The following is a 26987-nucleotide window of genomic DNA, read 5'->3' on the forward strand; positions in this document are numbered from 1 at the left end:
AAATTTATGTTTAAAAGGCGCATACTTATAAATAAAAATTGAGGGGTCTCGGCAATTTTCATAATTTTTTAAAACAAGGACTGACATAATTTTATTCCATAAGTGCCTTCCAACCTATGTTATAATTATGTCTTATTTACTTTTACAATCCGTAAAAGCAATAAAATGATGAGGAAATGATTTGACAACAAAATAAAATCAACATGTAGCAAGATCTTTATATATCAGCGTTTATTTATTCATGGATTTCATTCAACTCTGGATTTCTGTCCATTGGAGAATATTACACAACAATGACATTTTTTACGTCCCAGACATGTCTTATCCTCTATCTTTTCTTCTAGTACCAGTTGCTGAAAAGTGTATTGTTCTGTTCGTAATACCTATGTGTCCTAAATAAGCAGTCTTCTTACTTTTACCTAATCAAATAGTTCCCTCTATAGAGGTGCGCTCTTCTTAATCTCCCATCTCTTCCATTTTCTCCTCCAGACTGTGCCTCCAATCATGCCCGTCCCGTGCCGATCTTCTTCAGGTTCTCAAGTCTATAAATTTTGTGCATCTGCTGCCATTTCATCCCACCTTTTCCGTGGGAGGAACATTTTCTTTTCCACCTTTTCCAAATCATCCATTTTACTATTGGCTAAATTTCTATAAAAATAAATTTATATTTTTATAATCTTTATATATGTATAATTAAAAAAAATATATTAAATCACTTGGTTTGAGAGGGGGCAATCGCCCCTCCCTGGATCCGCCACTGGCGGAAATGGCGAAATAAACAACGTATTACGAATACGGTAAATGGTATATGCAAAATTGTCATTTTACTTACCTACATTTGTTCTAGACCTAATGTGTACAAGCCGTATTTTTAAATTTCTGACGTCATAATTTTGGCGTACAAAAAATTCAACATACTTACTTACTTAAGCTGTCCTCTTGTACCTTACGGTGTCGAGGTAAGTGGAGAAATTGGACGTCTCCATGCCTTTCGGTCAGTAGCTAGTCTTTCTGATTCTCTCCATCCAATATTTCTTCTTACTTAAGCCTTTTCAATATTTGCGTTCCACGTTCTTGCTGACCCGCCTCTTCGTCGTTTGTTGTCAGATGCCGCTTTCCATACCCTCGTTACAGTTCGACCTTTACTCATTCTCGCCATAATATGTTCGAACCACGATAACTGTTTCGTTTCAAGTCTGTCTAAGGTCCTTTCAATACCACACCTTTCACGTATGTCTCCATTTCTTACACGATCACGTCTGGTCACCCGGATACCGCACGTAAATATCGCATTTCGCATGCTTGAATTTTACTACGGATGTTGTCGTTCACTGTCCACGTTTCACTACCGTAGAAGAGCACCGGCTCGTATACAGTTTGAAATACTTTCATTTTTGTTTTCAGGCTTACTTCTTTCTTCCTAATAAAACTTTTATTTAGTGCATAGTATAATTTTGTTGCACTAATTATCCTGCTTATTAACATGTAAAATTCAACATGTTAAAATAATATACAGCAGCAGGTACAATCCGTCTAATATACTTACCGTTGCACGTCATTATCTACGTCATAGATCTAAGTTGACACAATTGCCAAAGTATAAAAAAATCCTGAATCCATTTTAAATCAAATAGATCACATAAATAATTATTGCAAACGTCGATTATACAACAAAACAAATTAATATTCAATGTAAATAAATAAAAACTTTAGAAATAGAGAACAAGAATTAAGTTATAATCTTACGTTAAAGTAAATAATAATATAATAAAACAAATACTTATACGCTGTGAGCTCGTACGTAGAGGGGATATTTACAAATTCGCGAGCGCCAGTAGTGACAAGTCTGTAAACGTTTACCGGAAATTTGACATAAATGTCAAAGTGATTAATTTAAAATTAAAATTAAAAACATTATATATAAAAAATATTAGTTAGTCAAAGCTGTGGTATATATTTTTACCTTAAATATACGTACGTTTTAAATACTGCATTTAAGTTTTCTTAATGTTCCTTAACATGTAATTATCAATTAATCTATTAATCTTAGCGCCATCTACACGATAATTGTGAAAGTATCCGAAGTAAGAAATTCATATTTTATCAATAGAACGTCAAAATGATTAGCAAAATCTTAAAAAAATCGGTTACAATTTAATTACTTTTTTGCGTTGTAAATATTAAGCGATAACAATTAAATAATAAATTTAAAAATTACCGGTGAAAGTTGAATAGTAATCCGCTAGGATGAAGTGTCATCACCGCAACTGTCAAATAGATGATACCAATTTATGCTAAAATGTCACCTTCATTCGATTACAGTTACAGTGTGTTCCGAACAAATGTGCTTCATAAAAACGCTTGATAATCCATTTATACAAATTAAATGAAACATATTATTGTGTATTTCTTTAACATTAATAGACAATTAATGAAGTATAAAAGTATTGAGAAGAAGACTAAGAACGGGGACAAGGCAGATATAAAGATTAAATATAGAAATGGTCATCTTACAACCAACAGAGAGGAAACCCTTACAATAGTTGAAGACTTCTACAAATTGCTGTACACAAGCCAACACAAAGTAAATAGCAAAGAAGATCAAGTACCAGAAATATTAACAAGGAAAAAGAGCATTGTCAACCAAGGATCAGAACTGCTACCGGAAATCACAATAGACGAAATAAAACAAGCCCTAAGAAAAGCTAAGAATAACAAATCTCCAGGCGAGGATTGTGTAGTTACTGATGCAATCAAAATCGGAGGCACTTGTCTTCTTAAGAAAATAAAATACCTTTTTAACATGTGCCTTTTAGATAGTAATATACCCGACAAATGGGACAATGCTGAAGTAATTCTATTGTACAGAAAAGGAGATCCCCATGAATTAGAAAATTACAGACCTATAAGCTTTCTTAGTCACTTATACAAACTCCTTACAAGAATAGTAACGAATCGCCTTGAGAAAAAACTTGATTTCTTCCAGCCAATGGAGCAAGCGGGATTTCGTACCGGATTTGGAACAAATGATCACCTACAGAGCATTAAAACGTTAATAGAAAAGACTATCGAATACAATCGACCACTCGTTTTGGCTTTTGTAGATTTCCATAAAGCCTTTGACATGGTAGAATTTGACAAAATTAATTTATAGAAATAAATTCGCAGACGACATAGTTTTATTAACTGTCAACCTTAAGGAGATATGTACAATGATACATGAACTTCAGTTAGTGTGTGCCAGTGTAGGTCTTAAAATAAACATCTCCAAAACAAAATTCATGACAAACCTAGTACCTAGCGGAAATATCAATATTTGAGACAACGAAGTAGAGCTAGTGGAAAAATACATATACCTTGGACACGAAATAAAGATTACAAGAGACAACCAAACATGCGAACTACGAAGAAGAATAAACCTAGCATGGGCAGCCTATGGAAAACTCAAAGACATCTTTAAAAGCGATATACCAATTTCTTTAAACCGTAAAATATTTGACCAATGTGTGTTGCCTGTAATGACTTATGGTGCCGAAACTTTGACATTGGCAGCTACAACTTCTAAAATGCTGCAAATAGCCCAGAGGAAAATGGAAAGGTCAATGCTGAGTATATCGCTTCGTGACCGAGTTAGAAATGAAGACTTAATACGAAGAACAGGAGTCACCGATGTAATTTCCCGAATTGTCACCCTGAAATGGAACTGGGCCGGACACGTCGCCCGAATCAGTGATGGGAGATGGACGAAGAGATTACTTGAGTGGAGACCAAGATTAGACAAAAGAAATAGAGGAAGACCACCTACTCGTTGGACTGACGATCTCAAGAAAATGTCTAGAAATTGGATGCAAAGTGCTCAAAATAGAGCACAATGGACAAAAATGAGGGAGGCCTATGTCCAGCAGTGGAAGCAAAGGGCTGGATGATGATGATGATGATGATGATGATGATGATGATGATGATGATGATGATGATGATGATGATGATGATGATGATGATGATGATGATGGTGATGATGATGATGATGATGATGATGATGATGATGATGATGATGATGATGATGATGATGATGATGATGAATAGAAATCTTCAAATATTATTTCTACGCGTATATAGGTAATAAAATATGTCTAGTGGCTGCAATTCCAGTGTACCTACTCGGCAAACTGATTATAAAAAAGAACACACCTACCGCCTAAATGTTATATTTATTAAACATAATTTTACATACATAGAAAAATAAACAAATATTGAAATCGATAGATCATAATTACGACACTAGAAGAAAACTTCATGACTATGTAAAAATTATTAGTAATTTTAAATCAATTGGTAAACATAATTGCACATACTATATTCCTAAAATATTTAATTATTTACCCGAAATTTATAAAATATATTTGAGAAAAATAAACTCATTCAACATGATTAAATCCATTTTTAAAAAATTTATTAAGAATACTGGAACTGAATTTTTGAATGCGATCTTTAATTAAATTTATAATATAACTACTAATATATAATATATTTGTTATGCATTATGAGTTGTTATGCGTTATGTATTGTTAATTTTTAATATTTGTTATGCGTTTTTGTATTGTTAATGTTTAATATTTGAATAATGTAATCCCTGAGCACAACCTCTAGTTCTTCAGGGAATTTCTTCTTTTGGTTTATTTACTATTTATTTATATGTGAAAATATTTAACTTAAAATTAATTTGTAATTATGTTAGTATTCAATTATTCTATTCTAATATTGTTATATATGAGAGCATAATGAGAAGTAAATAAACATTATTATTATCCCCAGATTTAGCCATACGGCTCATACTCCCTCTAAGGGGAAAATTGACTCATCCCAGATACCTACGGTATCAAAAGGATTGAGCTCTGGTGGGACTCTTTCCGTGTTTTCGAGCCCTAGGTGACTTGGTATGCAGGTGTATCTCCCAGAAATTTTCGTACACATCTGGCCGTTGCGAGTAGTACTGCTTTCTGCATGGTCTTATAAAGATGTTCATTAAGACCCAGCTTTTTTATGCTTTCGAGGAGGGTCTTCGGAATGACTCCAGTAGTAGACATAATAATCGGTATCGTCTGGGTACTTTGCATTCTCCATTGTCTCCGTATTTGAATTTCCAGATCTCTGTACTTGGCGATCTTTTCAGTAAATTTAGTACGTAGATTATTGTTGTTAGGAATCGCCACATCAATGAGGGTTGTTTGTCTCGTTAATTTATTGACTAATACGAGATCTGGTCTATTATGCGCCACTGTTTGGTCTGTGAGCACAGTGCGGTCCCAGTATAGCTTGTAGTTGCCATCCTCAAGCATACTCTCAGGGACGTATTGATAATATTGGAGATGGTCAGTTTGGAGAAGTCCCAGCTTGATAGCTATCTCCTGATGAAGGATTTTTCCCACTGCGTCATGCCGTTCCTTATACTCAGTTGCAGCAAATGCCTGGCAGCCCCCTGTAAGATGTTGGATGGTTTCTTGGGCTTGACATCCATATCGGCATCTGTCGTTTTGAACCTGAGGGTCTTTGATGATATATTTCAGGTAATTTCTGGTTGGTATAACCTGATCCTGAATGGCCAGTAATGAACCCTCCGTTTCAGGGAACATCTTTCCTGATGTCAACCAGTAGTTCGACGCTGTATTGTCGACATAATCTTGGCTGACCTCATTGGGATGTCGCCCGTGCAGAGGTTTACCCATCCAGGCGCGCACTTTTTCGTCCTTAAGCGTCGTTTAAACACAACGACAAGTCACAGCAACTAGTTGTGATGACAAGTTGAAACGCTGTTTAGACGCTGCGATTCAATGCGATACCACCTTCAACCCAACTCCAACTTTGATAAGTTGTGCGATGCACCGTTTACACACAATGATAAGTTGCAACAACTCGATTGACCTTGATAAGTTGTTTGATTTATCGCTGTGTTTAAACGATCCTTTAGTAAGGTGGTTTATGCGAAGTTCTGCTTCCCTCAGTTTTATCGGTGTTGTGTCATCTACTGCGCAGATAGCGCGATGTAGTAGATTGAATTGTAGATGATCGTTGGCGCTAGCAGATAGGCAACACAGATTACACATTCCATAGGCGTATCAGATAAAAATTGTCAAAGATTTAACAAGTGAATGGAAGCAGAGTTTGGAAGAAGTAAAAGAGATTAGAAGAGAAAATGAAGTAATGAAAACTAAAATCAGGGTGCTAGAATATAAACTTGAAGCTATGGAAAAGAAAGAACGTCGAAATAACATTATTATCACCGGATTTGAAACTGCAGGAGATACTATAGAGCTAAAAGAAGATATAGAGAATCAGTTGCAAACTTTTCTTGGAACAAAGTGTGAGATAAAAGAGATAACGAAACTGAATAAGAGAATGTGCAAGTTAGAATTGAGTACATATGGTGATAAGGCAGACATAATGAAAAATAAGAACAAGTTAAGACATATTAAAGGAAGAAAACTTTTTATTGATGATGACTATACGATCCAAGAAAGAAAGATTCAAAAACAACTAAGAGAATATGCAAATGAACAGAGGCAAAAAGGTAATGTTGTAAAAGTTAAATACCAGAAGATCATTATAAATGATGAAATATGGAAATGGAATATGGAAACTGGCACAATTGAAAAAGAGAGCAACAGAGCTAATCCAAAAAACTAATAAAAGCAGAGGCGGACAAAACGATGACAAATTCGGCAATGAAAACGGAAAAAGAAATGGAACTGAAAGTTATAGATAAGAAAGGAGAGGTATGGAGAACAGCGACATGGAATGTTAGAGGAATAAGTGGAAAAGAGTTAGAATTAGTAGAGACCCTTAGCAACACAAACTATGCTGCAATAGCCATCACTGAGACAAAAAAAAAGGAGCTGGGACACAAATAATAGGAGATGAAAATCTATTAATATACAGTGGTGTAAAGGAAACTGAATGGGCCAGAGCAGGAGTAGCCTGTTTGATACCCAAAGATAAAGTAAAAAGTATAAGAAATTGGGAGTTCATCAATGAGAGACTATTGAAAGTATCAATGAATTGTAGTAAAAGCGATATTATAACTTTGATTGTAATATACGCACCTGGAGAAAGTGACAAAGCAAACGACAAAAATCAATTTTGGGAACAACTACAGCAGACAGTAGAAGATTATGAGGGAACACTCATAATATTGGGAGACTTCAATGCTAGAGTGGGAAACGAAAACATGAAATGGCAAGGAGCTATAGGTAGGCACGGAGAACACACAATTAATAAAAACGGGAAAAGATTGCTAGAGTTTTGTATAGATAATGATTTAGTTATAGCCAACACTTTCTTTGAACACAAGGAAATACACAAGATAACAAGAGCAATGCCCCAGCGAAATGAAAAATCAATAATAGACTTCATAATTGTTCCTCGAGAAAAAAGGAGTAAAGTTAAAGATGTCAGAGTGAAAAGAAGCTATGATATAGGTAGTGACCATTATCTACTAGAAAGAGTATTCAAGAATAACAACAAAGTCGAGGACCGAAAACAGATACAAAACAAAAACTATAGCGGACGAATAAGAACCTATAAGCTGAGAAACTTGCAAACAAGAAATGAGTATATAGAAAAAACAGAAAAACAGTTTGCAAGGATTGAAAAGAGAAGACAAAGTAGAAATGTGGAAGAAAAGTGGATCAGATTTAAGGCAATACTATTAGAAACAGCAGGGCAAGTTTGCGGGTATACCAGTAGAAATAATCATAAAAAGCAGACAAGCTGGTGGAACAACGATATTAAAAAAGAAGTCAGAGAAAAGAAAAGGCTATGGAAAATGTACATACAAAAAAGAAATCAAGAGGCATACGATAAATACAAGGAACAGCGCAACAAAGTTAAAGTAAGGATAAAACAAGAAAAGCAGAACGCCTGGGAAGAATTTGGAAGAACTATGGAAGAAAATAGTACCCAAAATACAAAATTATTTTATAGAGTATTAAAGAATATGAGAAGTAAAACGGAAATTAAACTACAGCAGATAAAAGATAGAAACGGAAATATAATAACTGAGGATGAGCCCATTATAGAAAGGTGGAGAGAATATTTCAAGGAACTTTTAAACAATGAAAATACAACAGCAGAGAATCGCACACAGATAACAGACGAAACACCTGAAGGAGGGCAAGAAGACGTTTATGAAACTAAAATAAAGATGGAAGAAGTTGAAGATGCACTAGAAAAACTAAAAGTTGGTAAAGCAGCAGGGATCGACGGAATAGATGCTGAATTATTGAAATATCTTGGACAACAGGGTAAACAAGAATTACATGACCTACTAAATTTAGCGTGGACAAACAAAAAAATCCCAGAGGATTGGAACATTTCAATAATACTGCCTATACACAAAAAGGGAGACACGAAAGAGTGCAGTAATTATAGGGGTATATCACTTCTCTGCTCAGCGTTGAAAATCTACGAAATTATCCTAGAAAAGAAACTACGAGAAATAGTTGAGCCTCGACTGGCGGATATACAAAGTGGATTTAGACCAACACACAGCGTACAAGATCATATATTCACACTACAGCAAATTACTGAAAAAACACTGTTAAAAAACGATACACTGTACCTGGCGTTTTTAGATATGAAAAAGGCGTTTGACATGGTCAATAGAGAAGGAATATGGCAAAGCCTGAAAAACAAGGAAGTAGATGAAGAACTTGTAAGTGTAATAAAGAGTTTGTATGTCAACACAAAAAACCAGGTCAGGACAAGTAACTTAATCTCCGGCGAGTTTTCTAATAACGACGGGGTTAGACAAGGTGGAGTGTTGAGCCCACTGTTATTTATTTCCGTTATGGATGAAGTTATTAAAAAGTGTTGGAAAAAAACTAAAAAATGCGCTATAGGGTATAGAAATTTGCAACAAATAAAAACTGAAGCCTGTGCATTTGCTGATGACATTGTATTAGTTGCAAGAACTGAAAAGGCTCTCGCAGATAACATTAGAATCTGGGCTGAAGAACTAAAAAACTACAACTTAATAATAAATATGGAGAAAACTAAAGTAATGACAATAGCCAACAAAGAAGCAACTGTAAATATTGAAATCGAAAGGCAAAAAATCGAGCAAGTAGACCTCTTTAAGTATTTGGGAATAATGTTAAACAACAAAGGTACACAAGAAGATGAAATTGGAAACAGAATAAAATTGGCTACGAGAACTTATTATTCACTGTATAAAAATTTCCTAAACAAAAAAGAAATATCGAGGAAAACCAAAATGACAGTATATAAAACTGTATATATGCCAATTACAATATATGGGGCAGAAAACTGGGTACTTAATGACAGACAAAGAAAAAGATTACAAGCTACAGAAATGAGATACTTAAGAAAAGTGGTGGGAACAAGAAGATTAGACAAAAGAAGAAACGAAGATATAAGACATGAATTACAGGTAAAATCGCTCAACGAAAAAGTTGAAGAAAAGAAGTTAAAATGGGCTGGACACATGATAAGAATGAGTGGTGAGAGACAAGTGAAAATGACATGGGAGGTCAAAGCAGTGGGTAAAAGCAGGAGGGGCACACCAAGGAAAAGCTGGAACACTAGTGTAAACGAAATACTCAAGAAAAGAGGAACATCGTGGCAAGAAGCAAAAGTTTTAGCAGCAGATAGGAAGAAGTGGCGTAAATTTGCAGAGAGTATTATATAAAGGAGGAATCCTCGACACCTAATATGGTAAAAGAGGCAACCGATTATGTATGTATGTATGTATAACCTGATCCTGAATGGCCAGTAATGAACCCTCCGTTTCAGGGAACATCTTTCCTGATGTCAACCAATAGTTCGACGCTGTATTGTCGACATAGTCTTGGCTGACCTCATTGGGATGTCGCCCGTGCAGAGGTTTACCCATCCAGGTGCGCAGTTTTTCGTCTTTAGTGAGGTGGTTTATGCGCATTTCTGGTTCCCTCAGTTTGATCGGTGTTGTGTCATCTACTGCGCAAATAGCTTGATGTAGAGTAGATGTCTCAGCTTGCATCTGAAAATAAGTTCTTAAATTAGCAATTTGTTTATCTAATTGCTCACCTATATCCATAAGTCCTCTTCCTCCTAGATTCCGTGGTAATGTCGTTCTTTCTACTGCACTTTTAGGATGGTGTTTTTGTGCCTTTGTGAGGTGTGTTCGTACTTTTCGCTGAAGATTTTCTATATCTGTTTTTGTCCACTTAACAATACCAAATGAATAGCTAAGTGCGGAACAAGCGTAGGTGTTTAGTGCCTTAAACAAATTTTTAAGCAGCTGTTTTATCCTTCGTATAAACTCAGTAGTTATTTCAGTTTTCATTTGCTTATGGTCAATTTTCCGCGCCTGCTTTACTCCAAGATATTTGTATATGTCGTTTTCACCCATGGCCTCGATGTTCTGGCCATTTTGCATATCGAATCCACCGGGCTGTACCTTTCCTCTGACTATATTCAAAACACGGCACTTGTCTAGGCCGAACTGCATATTAATATCATTAGAGAATGTTTCTACTGTTTTTAGCATCTGCTCTAGATTGTTTCGAGTAGAAGCCATTAATTTCAAATCATCCATATACAACAGATGATTAAGCTTCGCTACTACAGTATTGTTGTGTTTAATGCTAAAACCTGAGTCAGTGGAGTTTAATAGCTGTGATAGAGGGTTCATAGCCAAACAGAACCACAATGGACTCAGCGAGTCTTCTTGAAACAGGCCCCGGTTGATTGCGATATTTTCCGTTTCGATATTGTTTTCATCAGGTATTTGGAGGTGAATTTTAGTCCTCCAACCTGTCATTATATGCCTTAAAAAGGTCACTAAGTTATCATCGACTTTGTATATTTTTAATATATCTATAAGCCATTCATGCGGCACAGAATCAAAGGCCTTTTTGTAGTCAATAAAGGCAGTAAAGAGGTTCCTTTTTTTGGTGAATGCCTGGTTAGAAATGACTGAGTCGATGATAAGTTGTTCTTTAGAACCCATAGAACCCTTAGCGCATCCTTTCTGTTGAGGCTCTATGATATTGTTTAGAGCACAGTGTTGGTAGATACACTGGGTTATACAGGATGTGACCAATTTATACAAAGTTGGAAGACAAGTAATTGGGCGGTACTTGGCTGGATCTTGGGTGTTATTTTGATCCTTCGGTATTAAATAAGTGGTTCCCTGAGTTAGAAATGATGGTATTTCCTGCGGGTTAGAAATAACATGATTAATTAATGTTGATAAGCACTCATGAATGCTCCAAAACTTCTTAAGCCACAAGTTCTGGACTCCGTCTGGTCCAGGAGATTTCCAGTTATGAAGCTCTTTGATGATATTTGAGACCTCTTCAGTAGTGAATGGTTCGTAGTTAGCTGTGACGTAGTGGTGACAGTTGTGCGTCGTATCTTCTATCCAGCCAGCATTGTTAAGAGCAGCTGGTGTGGAAAGTTGATTTTCCCAAAACTCATGAATCTCTTCCTGGCTTGGGTAAGACTTGTCTACAGTTTCTACGGTGGAGTTCAGTTTTCGGTAGAACGCCTTCTCAGAGTTCTCAAAAAGTGCATTGTCACATTTTCGGTTGTTACTAACTTTATACCTTCTTAATCGTCCTGAATAGACGGAGAGTTTTTGTTTTAATGTATCCAGACACTGTTGGGCTGTGTTATTTTCTGGATTGTATCTCGAGTGTCTTGCAGTGCTCCGCATTATTTCTTCAGCTCTCTTAATGACTTTTCTACTTGTTACACCTCTTATATATTCTGTGACTTGACCAATATCCCTACGCAGTAATTCAATTTTTCCGAGAAGTCTTTTTTCCCAGGGTGCAATTCTGTTACCAGTCCTTCCGTTATTAGTACTCCGTCGTGTTCTGATCTTCACGCCCATTACATTAGCAATTGCTGTTGCTGCACAGTAGATTAGCATATGCAGATATTGCAATGTGTGGGCTTCTACGACATAATTGGGTAGGACTTCAGTGTTCACAATTTGTAACAGCGCACCTAGTTTCTTACAAGAGTTTATTCGTGGTAGCGGTGGTCTGCTAAGTGGATTTGTTCCATTAAACTCTTGTACGGCACGAGCTATTTCGTTTGCTAGACTATCGCGCAACTCGTTGTTTTCCTGCTGTGTATTGTCAGGTTGAGTTTCTGGTATGGGAATCTCAGGAATCTGCTCATCAAGGATTTCATTAGGGACTTGATCTAAAACTAGCCCTTGGTTGTTAATCTCCCGTTCAACTTCGCTTTTGATTGTATTGCGTCTAGCCTCTGGGATAAGGTTGTTTCTTATGATTACCCGGTATTGATCTGATACTCTTTGCTCCGATACTTGAATATCTGGGTACTTCCTGCAAAATTCGGCATACAGCTGTTGTCTGTAGCCGATCGTTTCTTGACCGAGGTTTGTCACCTTATAATAGAAGCACAAAATGCTTTCGTTAATGGACACAGTCCATTTCATGCGCTCTCTCGGTCGTCCCGCTCGAGTGAGCGCCGGCTGATGTTCCAGCGCAGCACCTTCAGCGGGTGGAGCTCTTGCTGTTGTTTGGCTAGCTTGTGGTTGTTGTTGTTGTTGGGCTGTAGCTGATTGTATGACAGGCGCCCGCCTCCTCAACACCCTGCCACCGACGTCCCGCATGCTGTCACGTCCAGCGCCGGCTCCAGACGTGCCCTGGCGATCCCCAGGCAGCGATCCTAAACATAAATCAATATTCTCCATATTAATGGGTGTGCATTTTATACCTACTGCCAGGTGTCAGTTTTTGTTCCGCGGCAAGTATCCCTGCTACCCTCTGGGTATTGGCGCTACGAATACCCAGAAAGCATCCCCCATTCGCAGGGGGCCGCGCCTGATAGAAGAACTGACAAAAAACTCCCACAGGTTATTATTATTATCCAGATTTAGCCATACGGCTCACACTCCCTCTAAGGGGAAAATTGACTCATCCCAGATACCTACGGTATCAAAAGGATTGAGCTCTGGTGGGACTCTTTCCGTGTTATCGAGCCCTAGGTGACTTGGTATGCAGGTGTATCTCCCAAAAATTTTCGTACACATCTGGCCGTTGCGAGTAGTACTGCTTTCTGCATGGTCTTATAAAGATGTTCATTAAGACCCAGCTTTTTTATGCTTTCGAGGAGGGTCTTCGGAATGACTCCAGTAGTAGACATAATAATCGGTATCGTCTGGGTACTTTGCATTCTCCATTGTCTCCGTATTTGAATTTCCAGATCTCTGTACTTGGCGATCTTTTCAGTAAATTTAGTACGTAGATTATTGTTGTTAGAAATCGCCACATCAATGAGGGTTGTTTGTCTCGTTAATTTATTGACTAATACGAGATCTGGTCTATTATGCGCCACTGTTTGGTCTGTGAGTACAGTGCGGTCCCAGTATAGCTTGTAGTTGCCATCCTCAAGCATACTCTCAGGGACATATTGATAATATGGGAGATGGTCAGTTTGGAGAAGTCCCAGCTTGATAGCTATCTCCTGATGAAGGATTTTTCCCACTGCGTCATGCCGTTCCTTACACTCAGTTGCAGCAAATGCCTGGCAGCCCCCTGTAAGATGTTGGATGGTTTCTTGGGCTTGACATCCATATCGGCATCTGTCGTTTTGAACATGAGGGTCTTTGATGATATATTTCAGGTAATTTCTGGTTGGTATAACCTGATCCTGAATGGCCAGTAATGAACCCTCCGTTTCAGGGAACATCTTTCCTGATATCAACCAGTAGTTCGACGCTGTATTGTCGACATAATCTTGGCTGACCGCATTGGGATGTCGCCCGTGCAGAGGTTTACCCATCCAGGCGCGCACTTTTTCGTCCTTAGTAAGGTGGTTTATGCGAAGTTCTGCTTCCCCCAGTTTTATCGGTGTTGTGTCATCTACTGCGCAGATAGCGCGATGTAGAGTAGATGTTTCAGCCTGCATCTGAAAATAAGATCTTAAATTAGCAATTTGTTTGTCTAATTGCTCACCTATATCCATAAGTCCTCTTCCTCCTAAATTCCGTGGTAATGTCGTTCTTTCTACTGCACTTTTTGGATGGTGTTTTTGTGCCTTTGTGAGGTGAGTTCTTACTTTTCGCTGAAGATTTTCTATGTCCGTTTTTGTCCACTTAACAATGCCAAATGAATAGCTAAGCGCGGAACATGCGTAGGTGTTTAGTGCCTTAAACAAATTTCTACTATTAAGGTGTGAGCGAAGCAGCTGTTTTACTCTTCGTATAAACTCAGTAGTTATCTCTGTTTTCATTTGTTTATGGTCAATTCTCCGCGCTTGCTTTACTCCAAGATATTTATACATATCGTTTTCACCCATGGCCTCGATGTTCTGGCCATTTTGCATATCGAATCCTCCGGGCTGTACTTTTCCTCTGACTATATTTAAAATACGGCACTTTTCTAGTCCGAAGTGCATGCTAATATCATTAGAAAAAGTTTCTACAGTTTTTAGCATCTCATCGAGTTGGTTTCGAGTGGAAGCCATTAATTTCAAATCATCCATATACAATAAATGATTAAGCTTCGCCACCACATTGTTGTTATTTTTGATGCTAAAACCTACGTCTGTGGAGTTCAATAGCTGAGATAATGGGTTCATAGCTAGACAGAACCACAGTGGACTCAACGAATCTCCTTGAAACAGGCCCCGGCTTATTGCGATATTTTCAGTTTCGACGTTATTTTCACCAGGTATTTGAAGGTGAATTCTAGTCTTCCACTCCGTAATTATATGCTCTAAAAAGGTCACTATATTATCATCGACTTTATATATTCTCAATATATCTATAAACCATTCATGCGGCACTGAATCAAAGGCCTTCTTGTAATCAATGAAGGCAGTAAAAAGATTCCTCTTTTTGGAATATGCCTGGTTAGAAATGACTGAGTCGATTATGAGTTGTTCTTTGCAACCCATGGAACCCTTAGCGCATCCTTTCTGTTGAGGCTCTATGATATTGTTCAGAGCACAGTGTTGGTAGATACGCCGGGCTACACAGGATGTGACCAATTTGTACAAAGTTGGAAGACAAGTAATTGGGCGGTATTTGGCTGGATCTTGGGTGTTATTTTGATCCTTCGGAATTAAATAAGTGGTTCCCTGAGTTAGGAATGATGGTATATCCTGCGGATTAGAAATAACATGATTAATTAGTGCTGATAAGCATTCATGAACACTCCAAAACTTCTTGAGCCAAAAGTTTTGAACTCCGTCTGGTCCAGGAGATTTCCAGTTGTGAAGCTCTTTGATGGTATTTGAGACTTCTTCAGTAGTGAAGGGTTCGTAAAGGGTGGTAATGTAGTGTTGGCAGTTTTGTGTCGTTTCTTCTATCCATTCAGCATTGTTGTTAAGAGCAGCTGGCGTGGAAAGTTGACTTCCCCAAAACTCATGAATTTCTTCTTGGTTTGGGTAAGTCTTATCGACACGTTCTACAGTGGAATTGAGTTTTCGATAGAACGCCTTTTCAGAACTTTCAAAAAGAGCATTGTCGCTTTTGCGGTTGTTACTAACTTTGTACCTCCTTAGTCGTCCTGAATAAACGGAGAGCTTTTGTTTTAATGTATCCAGACACTGATGGGCTGTGTTGTTTTCTGGATCATATCTTGAGTGTCTTGCGGTAGTCAGCATTATATCTTCAGCTCTTCTGATGACTTTTCTACTTGTTACACCTCGTATGTATTCTGTGACTATACCAATATCCTTACGTAATAATTCGATCTTTCCGAGCAGTCTTTTTTCCTAGGGTGCAATTCTGTTACCAGTTCTTTCGTTATTAGTAACCCGTCGTGTTCTGATCTTAACGCCCATTACATTAGCAATTGCTGTTGCTGCACAGTAGATTAGCATATGCAAATATTCCAACGTGTGAGCTTCTACGACATAGTTGGGTAGGACTTCAGTGTTCACAATTTGTAACAGCGCACCTAGTTTCTTACAAGAGTTTATTCGTGGTAGCGGTGGTCTGCTAAGTGGGTTTGTTCCATTAAACTCTTGTACGGCACGAGCCATTTCGTTTGCTAGACTATCGCGCAACTCGTTGTTTTCCTGCTGTGTATTATCAGGTTGAGTTTCTGGCATGGGAATCTCAGGAGTCTGCTCATCGAGGATTTCATTAGGGACTTGATCTAAAACTTGTTCTTGGTTATTAATCTCCCGTTCGACTTCGCTTTTGATCGAATTGCGTCTAGTCTCTGGGATAAGGTTGTTCCTTATGATTACCCGGTATTGATCTGATACTCTTTGCTCCGATACTTGAATATCGGAGAGTATAGCGAGCTGTTGAAAGGTACACACGTTATTTTGATAGTCCGTTTAGTTTTGGAATTAGCAGTGGTAAACTATCTGAAATTAAATTTTTAAAAGTAGTGCACATAAGTTAAAGTGTTATCCAGTCTGTTTGGTGAATTTGGCTCCAGAAAAGTGCATCCAGGCCTGTGTGTAGATAAATTCATCGTATTGCAAGGTCAGCTTTATTTACATTATTTACATTAATTACTATCTATCACTCCCACCATGCCAACTAGTCAAACCTGCGCTAATTGTTTAAAAGCGATCGACGACCGTGAACGTTCGGCCCTACAATGTGATGCCTGCAAAAGAGGAATTCACCTGGCATGTACCGAGCTTCTCCAAGATGATCGCATAACCAGATGTAAGGTGCGAGGCATTAAAATTATTTGTAACAGCTGCTCAAGCAATATTGAAGCGTTTTCAAATTTAAAATCCATTCTTAAGGAATATAATGATGATCTACAATTAAAAATTAGTCAAATAGATGAAAAGATCGCTGAAATTACAACGAAATTCAATGATCTAGCAATTAAATTATCATCTGCTGACCAACATTCGTCACCACAATTTGCTGAAAATATCGCCAATGAAGCCGTCGATCGTATTAATCGTGCCAAAAATGTTATTGTCAGAGGCGTACCAGAATCTACAGGTGATATTCAAACTAAAAAAGATGAAGACAAAAAATTTTTGGAGGAAATTTTGTCGGCTGTAGAATGTAATGCTACCCCGGTTACTTTCTTTAGAGTAGGCAAAGTTGGTGATAGATTTCCTAGAATGATTAAAATGGTAATGAATAATGAGTATGAAGCTAAGCAAATTCTACGAAATAAAAGGAAACTCTTAGAAAAAACAAAAACAAAAAATGTATCCATTGTTGACGATAAGACACCTATGCAAGTTAACTTTTTGAAAGAATTGCGATCTGAGTTAGAGACTAGAAAAGAAAACGGAGAGCAAAATTTAACAATAAAATACATACGTGGTATACCAAAAATCACTAATTTTCGACAATAATATTATAAAAACCTGCTTTTACGACTGGCTCTGCTTTTATACCAATTTAGCGACATTGCATTCTAAATTTAATGAACTTTTATGTTATATTCAGGATTTAAAACCTAAAATAATATTAATCACCGAGACTTGGCTAACACAAAAAGATTCTGACAATTTATATACTATAGATGGATACTCTCTTTACAGATTTGATCGCAGCAATCGAAGAGGGGGAGGAGTGTGCATATACTTGTCATTAGATATTTCTGAAACTTTTATGTTTAAAAATTTCTCTTAATTCACTTGTTATTCACTTGGCGTGCATATATCGTCCGGGTAGTACTGTCCTAGAAGATGACCTAATCTTGATTGAAAAAATGGAACTCCTTTCAAACCTTGAAAACCTTGTCTTATTTGGTGATTTTAATTTTGCCGATATCTCTTGGCCTTTGACTATTGTAAGCAATGAACTAACAAATTCGAAAAACATTTTTACAAATTTTGTTCAAAGTTCTAATCTACACCAATTGATTACCAATCCAACTCGTTTCAGAATAAACAATTTGCCATCAACGTTAGATTTGATTTTTACAAATGATGACCAGTTGCTTACAGAACCGGTGATTCGCACTCCAGTGGGCAATTCTGATCATGTAGTTATCACGACAAACATACAGTTTCTTATGGAATATAATCATCTTTCTGAAAATACAGTTATACATGAAATAACAAATTTTGAAAACCTCTCTCTTCGATTGCGTGATGTTGATTGGCCGTTACTACTAGGAAGTCTAGAACATCCGGAAGAAGTTTGGAATAATTTCATAAACATCATTGACAACTACAAAAGACTCAACACTACAAAAAAAACTTACTATAGGAACAAACTTAAGCCATGGATTAACGGTGAATTGATATCACTTATAAGACACAAAAGAAAATTATGGCGAAAATACAAACGTACAGGTGATACACGTGACTTGCAAACTCACAAAAACTACACAGGAATACTAAAAAAGTATATCAACGAAGCCAGAATGGCATACGAAGAATCTATTGTAAGCTGCAACGACTCTAAAAAACTGTATAAATATGTTAGGTCTGCTATGTCTTCTAAAGTGTCCATTCCACTGTTAAAAAAGCATGATGAAACGATTTGTCAGAACACGTGTGAGATCGCTAATATTCTCGCAGATACATTTTCTAAAGTTTTTGCTATTGAACCGTCTCAAAATCAGTTTCCTATAATCAGTAATCCACGAGTTATTCCCAAAATTGATTATATTGATTTTTCACCTGAAATCATTCAGCGCCATATTGACAAATTAAAAAACAACTCATCTCCAGGGCCCGATAAAATTTCTACATTATTTTTGAAAAAATGTTCAGATGTCCTCTCTGTTCCACTATCACTAATGATGCGTTCATCTTTTAATGCACACTCTTTGCCTTTAATTTGGAAAAGTGCTTTGGTGACACCTATATTTAAAAAAGGGAATAAGTTAGATCCTAATAATTACAGACCAATAAGCCTTACACCTGTTATTTGTAAAGTTATGGAATCAATTATTACAGAGTGTCTTTCAGAATTTTTACTTCGAGAAAAAATTATTCCTCTACAACAACATGGCTTTGTGAAAAGTCGATCAACCATGACTAATTTACTGTGGTGTGTTAATGAGTGGACAGCAGCATTAGATAAAAAACGACCTGTGGATATAATATATTTAGACTTTGCAAAAGCATTTGATCGAGTACCAAGAAGAAAATTAATGTATAAACTAGAACATTTTGGCATTCGCGGACAACTTCTTGAGTGGATTAATGATTTTCTAACAAATCGGGAGTTTTGTGTTAGAGTTGGCAAGTCGCTGTCATCTAAAAAAACGGTTTTAAGTGGTGTTCCACAAGGATCTGTTTTGGGTCCACTTCTATTTGTGTTGTATGCTAGTGATCTTGAATCTCATATCAAATCTAGGAAAGCTTTCTACGCAGACGATACAAAAATATTTGCTGACCCACTCTTGAATGGGCAAGACTTACAAAGTGACTTAGATTCGATCTTCAAGTGGTGTTCGGATTGGATGTTACCTCTAAATAGAGATAAGTGTGTGGTTTTACATTTGGGAAAAAATAACCCTCGTTTGTCTTACTCGATAGACGGGCATTTACTGGATACTGTGGAATCATATAGTGACCTTGGTGTAACAATTACTGAAAATTTGAGTTGGTCGGAGCATATTTCAAACGTTACTAAAAAAGCGAATAGTAAGTTATACCTACTTAGTAAGACTTTTACAAAAATATCATTTTCGGGTTCTATTCGTTTGTATAAAACTTATGTCCGACCCCTACTGGAGTACTGTGGAACGGTTTGGTGCCCAGAATTAGTGCGCGATAGAACTCTTCTCGAAAATATTCAAAAGAAGGCCACCAGACTATGTTTCAAACGAAGAAGGCCAGATTACCAACAAAGACTTTCTTTAGCCGGGTTATCAACTTTTGAAGCTCGTCGACTCCGTGGTGACTTAATTATCACCTTCCGAATTTTAAAGTATGGATATGGAGATTTGCAACACTTGTATATTTTAGACGATCACAGCAGACTACGTGGACATAGCTTGAAAGTGAAGAAGGAACCCTTTTCGTCGATAAAGCGCCAACATTTTCTGTGTAATCGCATTTTTAGTATATGGAACAGTCTCCCAACGGAAATTATAAATTCTCCATCTATTAATGTTTTCAAAAACCAACTAGACAGTTATTTGTTTGTAAACTGATCAGTGTTGTGCACAATCTATTAGTCTATAGTTTATTTGCGAAGCTAATTTTTGTAATGCAGGTACTATTTCATTTTTCTTGTAAATGGGCTTATGGGTCTCCATGACCCCAGCCCTTATTTCTATGTAATAATAATAATAATAATATCTGGGTACGTCCTGCAAAATTCGGCATACAGCTGTTGTCGGTAGCCGATTGTTTCTTGACCGAGGTTTGTCACCTTGTAATAGAAGCGCAAAATGTTTTCATTAATGGACACAGTCCATTTCATGCGCTGCCTCGGTCGTCCCGCTTGAGTGAGCGCCGGCTGATGATCCAGCGCAGCACCTTCGGCGGGTGGAGCTCTTGTTGTTGTTTGGCTCGCTTGTGGTTGTGGTTGTGGTTGGGCTGTAGCTGATTGTATGACAGGGGCCCGCCTCCTCAACACCCTGCCACCGACGTCCCGCATGCTGTCACGTCCAGCGCCGGCTCCAGACGTGCCCTGGCGATCCCCAGGCAGCGATCCTAAACATAAATTATTTATCTCCATTCTCATGGGTGTGCATTTTATACCTACTGCCAGGTGTCAGTTTTTGTTCCACGGCAAGTATACCTGCTACTCTCTGGGTATTGGCGCTACGAATACCCAGAAAGCATCCCCCATTCGCAGGGGGCCGCGCCTGATAGAAGAACTGACAAAAAACTCCCACAGGTTATTATTATTATTATTATTATTATTATCTCGTGTTGGTATCATGTGATGTCACGGGCTATGACGCGAATGACGTGCAACGGTAAGTATATTAGACGGAGTATAGTAAATTATATACTATATATACAGTTACAAGCCTAAACACGCTCCGACAGCCAGACCCAACGTTTTCAGCCCCGATAGCCAGGTGGTTTTGTCAGAGCGTGTGTAGACGTTATGAGATGTCATAAGAAACTACAAGGAAATGTCCACAATAGGGAACTTGTACATTCACGCCTCAAAAACTCATAATAACTTAGAAGTACAAATTTAAAATCTTCTGTGTATTTTAAACCATTTCAAACGACCCAAAAAGCGCGCGAACACTTGTGACGTCACATCATTATATTTTAAAATGAGATTTATCGTATGTCATTGTAATAATATACACTCACCGGCACAAAATTCCGCCACCCAAAATTTTTGATCAAGTTTGACAATCTATAACTTTATTATTTGTACTCCGATTTCAAGATTCTTGCATCAGTTTGTAGGTACATGTATTAATGTCGTTTGTTATTATTCCGATAACAAAAATATTTTGCTTAGATGGCATTATACGGGGTGAATGGAAGAGTTGTTTTTCCTCCTAACTTTAAAAAATTCTGTGGAAAAATTGGAGGCCTGATTTTGTTTCATAGTCCTTTTGTATTATCCTGGAGTATCACTAAGGTTTTGTTTTTTGAATTATCCGAATATCTCTTTTCTTTTAAAAGCTGTAAATAAGAATACTGCTTTGAAGGTTTACTTAATTAAAAATATCAAAACAAATCAATAGCGGGTATGTCCACCTCTCGCAGCAACGACTGCTCGGTTTGGCATCGTATAAAGATGTGTAATACTTGCCTGGGGAATAGCCCGATATTCTTTTACCAGGGCCATAACTGTACCAAATTTTCTGGAGGCCTAGGATTACAGCGAATAGCTTTTTTTAATTCATCCCATAAATGCTCAATAGGATTGAGATCTGGGCTGCATGCGGGCCATTCTAATCTTATCAATCCAACCTCTATTTTATGAGTCAATCAGTGTTTCAATTTACAAAAAAAATGGTACAGATCTTACAAGAAAAGTGATATTCGGATAATTCAAAAACAAAATTTTAGTGATGCCTTAAGGATAATATGACAGGACTATGAAACAAAATCAGCAATTCCATTTTGCCACAGAATTTTTGAAAGTTAGGAGAAAATACAACGCTACCTTTCACCCCTGTATAATGCCTAGCAAGCAATTTTTTTGTTACCGGAATAATACCAAACGATACTAATACATGTACCTACAAACTGGTGCAAGAATCTTGAAAATCGAAGCACAAATAATAAAGTTATAGATTGTCAAACTTAATTTTGGTTGGCGGAATTTTTGTGCCGGTGAGTGTATATTATGTCTTACCAAAAACACTCAAATATTAGTCCGAAATAGCAACTATCAAAATATTTATAAAACTGAGTGTGATAACGAATACCAAACCTAATGAATTAATGGCGAGGACATCAAATAGTATAATGATATGACGTCACAGACAATGAGGGCGCGTTTGGGGCTGCCTGCTATAATTTGAATTTTCTCCCGATTTTAATCGTCTTTAGGGGCCAACCGAAAGCCGAAAAAACCTTTTTGAAGTTATACTTCTTTAGGCGCGATAGGGAGTGAATTTTTATTATTCTGCGCGCATGCGCACAGAGACAGTATGCAGTTGTTGTTCGTTCCTAAATCTTTTGAGATATATGTATCAGTCCAAAAAAGGTGTGGAAAAAATATATTAGTGTTTTTAGTAAATATGTATATTTATTATAATTTTTGTGTCTTTGGATTTGTCTTCTTCGGGAGTAAGGTAAAATTCGTATTATTAAAACATTTTTATTTAATACTTCACTTCGTCAATTTGTTACCGTGGTTTGTCATAATGTCCGAGAAACCGTTAAAACAATGCCTTCGTAGCCTCGTTGGTACAGCATTCGACTACGAATCGAGAGGTCCCGGGTTCAAATGCGGACAATTGCTATCTTTTTTTTTTAATTTTTGGATTTTTGGAAAGTGGTAAGTAACTATTAAACTCAGTTTAATTATTAATAAAATAAAAATAAACTGTTAAAAATATTTTATTTCGCTGAAATCATATAAGAGAAGTATAACTTCTTACGTGCGTACAAGGTACACATTCTTTTTTTATATATATGTTTTAAATTATGGTCTGTTGTGATTTATAGCATTTTTTTTCGAATTTAAAATTTTATGCAAGTTCCCTATTGATTGTAACGAAAAGATTCTAATGACAATTAGGTACATTTTATAATTTGTTGTATAGCATTTCGATTTCGTCTCCGGAAATCGTTTTCAAAAATCGGTTATTTTTAAAAAATAGCGAGGTGTTACCACAACCAAAAGTGGTAACCGAAAGTGACTTTTAGTAACACCTAACTATTTTTAACACACAACTATTTTAAACGCCAAACAACAAATTATAAAAAATACACTTTTTAAACGCTTTTCTTTAGTTCAATCGTTTGGGTTAAATCTTTAGACGTTAATTTCACTGCCCTTTCTTCAATGCAAATGAATGAAAATTTGCAGACGTATGCATTCGCGGGAACAATACACGAATAGTCAATAAAAAAATTGTTTTATGTTTATTAATTATTATTTAAATAAAAAAAAAACAATTTTTTTTAAGAAACGCTTTTCTTTAGTTACGAGTGACTAAAATTAAAAATATTAGAAAAAATCAACTAAAAAGCAAAAAACAAAAAAAAATTGAAAAAATCTAACACATTCGTTAAAGAAAAGCGTGGGGCGAATGTGTTACATTTTTTAAATTTTTTTTATTTTTTGCTTTTTAGTTGATTTTTTTATAATATTTTTAATTTTAGTTACTCGTAACTAAAGAAAAGCGTTTCTTAAAAAAATTTTTTTCATATTTTTTTATTTTTTGCTTTGTTACTACAATCAGATGTGGCTTAATCCCATGTAAACATAAATTTAACGCTAATCAGTTAAACCTATTTCTTCATATAAATTATCTGTATTAGCTGATTTGCAAATTTTTATTTTTCTACCACCATAAACACTTATTCAGGATAAATATTTATTAGGATAAATATTTATTATATGTCTGGAGATATGATTTTGCAATTTCCTAGAAAATTTCTTTTTTGTTTATCAGTATGAACAATTATTAATTTATTGTTTGAGTGCACATTGATAAAGTTTATATTTAAGTGATGGATTTTATATAAGTGTAAGTTTTTTTATTTTATAACAACATAGACGTATTGTAAGTTGTTATTGCGTAATAACGCACAGTTGACAAATATTTGCAAGCTTGTGGTGATGTGAGGATGGTCAGGGATAATCATGAACAAGAATAAACTAAGTGATAACAGACAGGAACATCCCATACAGAATTCCAACTTCTTATCTAGAATCATATTTTTGTAAGTAATATTTATTTGATGAGAAATTATTCCCTACACAATAATAGTGTAGGAAACAGGTTGAACCTCGCAAAATGGACACAAGTCCGGTTTAATTTTTTTTCTGGTACAGGTATCAAGGGATGCTTTTTATGAGACTAACTTTTTCTTAAAAAAATTCACCCGGAACCCCCCTTTTCACCCCTTTAAAGGGGGTAATTTGTGGTTTTTGCGAAACGTAGCCCTTCCTGTGGGTTTTGCAAAAAATTTACTTAATAGTAAAATGAAGAGGACTCTATTTCCTACTATTTATTTCCCGACAGCATATTATGTCTATCACTCACCGTTTAGCGTAGCGGGGGTGGCGCTCCAAAGTGGACAAATTTTTAAAAAAGATGTTTTTAAAAAGAATTATTTTTCCCTAACTGTAATGAAAATTAAGAAGAAAACCTGAGGCAATTAATCACAAATAAGAGGCTGATTTTTTGGTATAGGTTTCATATAATGGGAATTGAAAATTTCTTAATTACAGGGTGTTACATTTTAAAAAACCCCTTTTTATACCAACTGAACCGCCTATGTTAGAGTAAGAAAACTTTCAGCGATTATCCATGTACTAGTGTTATTTACAAATTTGTATAATGTACCCCCATATTTTCCCCGGAACCATCCAAAAAAAAAGTAGAATTAATAAAGAAAATAATCAAAAATTGATTTTCGGCCACCACTGTGGCTTTAGGGTGCAAAGAAAATAAAATATGCATACGTCATAATGTATAGCAGAGAGTGTGTTCTTTTATTTTCTATAAGCATGTTATCCATAAAATGAATAGGTGACGAAAAAAAAAGACAAAAACTGGAGCCCGCCAAAGCATTTCTGAGGTTTACGGCGCCACTGTGTTGTAACGGTTGTTTATACGAAAAAAATCCATAGGACGTTATTTGTAGAGAAAATAGTGCTCTTTATCTGTATAAGTTTTGTTTAAAAAAAATGCATAGGTAATGAGAAAATCGTCAAAACATACTCTCCAAGGGATAGGGGTAGTTTCTGCAGTATATTTTCAAGGATAGGGGTAGTTTCCGCAGGGATGTTGCAATAATAAAATATATTTATGAAAAACCCTATTGATGGAGCATATGTCCATTATTGTCCATATGGGTCAAAAAGCAAAAAAAAAAATTTTTTTTCAACCCCCTTTTTATTTATTTTTTTGGCTGCAGGGGTTGCATTAAGAAATCTATTTTGGAGTCCACCCATGGGTAATAAGAACGTGCACAAAATGATATATGAAGCATTTTAATAAAGGGCATGTAAATGATTCCAAGTAAAAGGGCATGTAAATGATTCCAATAATGTAAATGATTCCAAGAAAATCACTTTCTCTATTAATTCTCCTTTTTATTTGGGGTGGTTCCGGAAAAAAATGGGCGTGCATTATAGAAATTTGTAAATAACACCAGTACATGGATAATCGCTGAAAGTTTTTTTACTCTAGCATAGGCGGTACAGATGGTATAAAAAGAGGTTTTTTAAAACGTAACACCCTCTTAAAACGTAATTAAAAAACGGGCAATTGCTCTTAAATGAAACCTTTACCAAAATATCAGCCACTTCTATGTGATTAATCTCCCCAGGGTTTCTTCTTATTTTCATTACAGTTAGGGAAAAATAATTTTTTTTAAAAACATCTTTTTTAAAAACTTATCAACTTTGGGGCGCCACCCCCGATAAACGGTGGGTGATAGACATATGCTGGCGAGAAATATATAGTAGGAAATATAGTCCTCTTCATTTTACTATTAAGTAAATTTTTTGCAAAACGTACAGGAAGGGCTACGTTTCGCAAAAACCACAAATTACCCCCTTTAAAGGCATGAAAAGGGGGGTTCCGGGGCGAAATTTTTTAAGAAAAAGTTAGTCTTATAATAAGCACCCTTTGATATACCAGAAAAAAAAAAATAAAACCTGACTTGTGTCTCTTTTGCGAGGTTCAACCTCTGTTTCCTACACTAGAACAATTATTTGCTACATTCAATAGGAATATTCCACAATATTAATTGAAAGTGCTTGCATGGTACTCCAGAGGCACTAAGATTTAGTATTACATTTCAATGTATTATTGTTTTATTTTGCTTTTATACAGTAAAAAATGTTTACTTACTCACAAGAATGAAGAGACCCGAGAAATATTGACCACCATCAAATCTAGAATATTACAATCGAACACATTATGCGAAATAAATCCAGATATACCCTCCTACAAGCCATCCTGCAAAGAAAAATATTTGGAAAGCGAGGTCCAGAGAGAAGAAGAACATCCTGGTTAAAGAACCTCATAACCTGGTTCAACACAATATACGTGCAGCTTTTCCGCACTGCTGCAGATAATATATATAAAAAAAAAAGAATGTGTGTGTACTTTGTACGCACGTAAGAAGTTATACTTCTATTATTATGATTTCAACGAAATTAATATACATAACAGGTTATTTGTATTTTATTTAAATATTAAACTAACTTTCTTTACCTACCACTTTTAAAAAATTTTAATTAAAACGATACCAAAAATATAAAAAAAATGAATCGTCCGGGATTTGAACCCGGGACCTCTTGATCTCCGGTCACACGCTCAACCACCGAGCTATATCCCTTTTGCTTTGACAGGTCACAAGATTTCTCATACATACTGACAAATTTAATACAAAAATACTTTAAATATACTTACTATTATTATAAAATATCTTATTCCCGA

General features: G+C 36.2%; 1 protein-coding gene across 2 annotated transcripts in view; it reads left to right on the top strand.

Moving 5' to 3' along the window:
- Window positions 1-26987, top strand: part of LOC114333774 (probable multidrug resistance-associated protein lethal(2)03659) — an 85678-nt gene that overhangs the window by 11234 nt on the left and 47457 nt on the right. The window contains exon 1 of one of the 2 annotated variants that reach the window (XM_050644049.1): window positions 24022-24255. The exons of the other annotated variant lie outside the window; for it this stretch is intronic. Coding sequence (XP_050500006.1) covers window positions 24176-24255 — 80 coding nt within the window. The 5' untranslated portion in view covers window positions 24022-24175. Of the gene's footprint in view, window positions 1-24021; window positions 24256-26987 lie in introns of those variants that run through there. 2 annotated transcript variants of the gene reach the window in all.

The sequence above is a fragment of the Diabrotica virgifera genome, chromosome 1 (assembly GCF_917563875.1).
Source record: "Diabrotica virgifera virgifera chromosome 1, PGI_DIABVI_V3a".
Lineage (NCBI taxonomy): Eukaryota > Metazoa > Arthropoda > Insecta > Coleoptera > Chrysomelidae > Diabrotica > Diabrotica virgifera.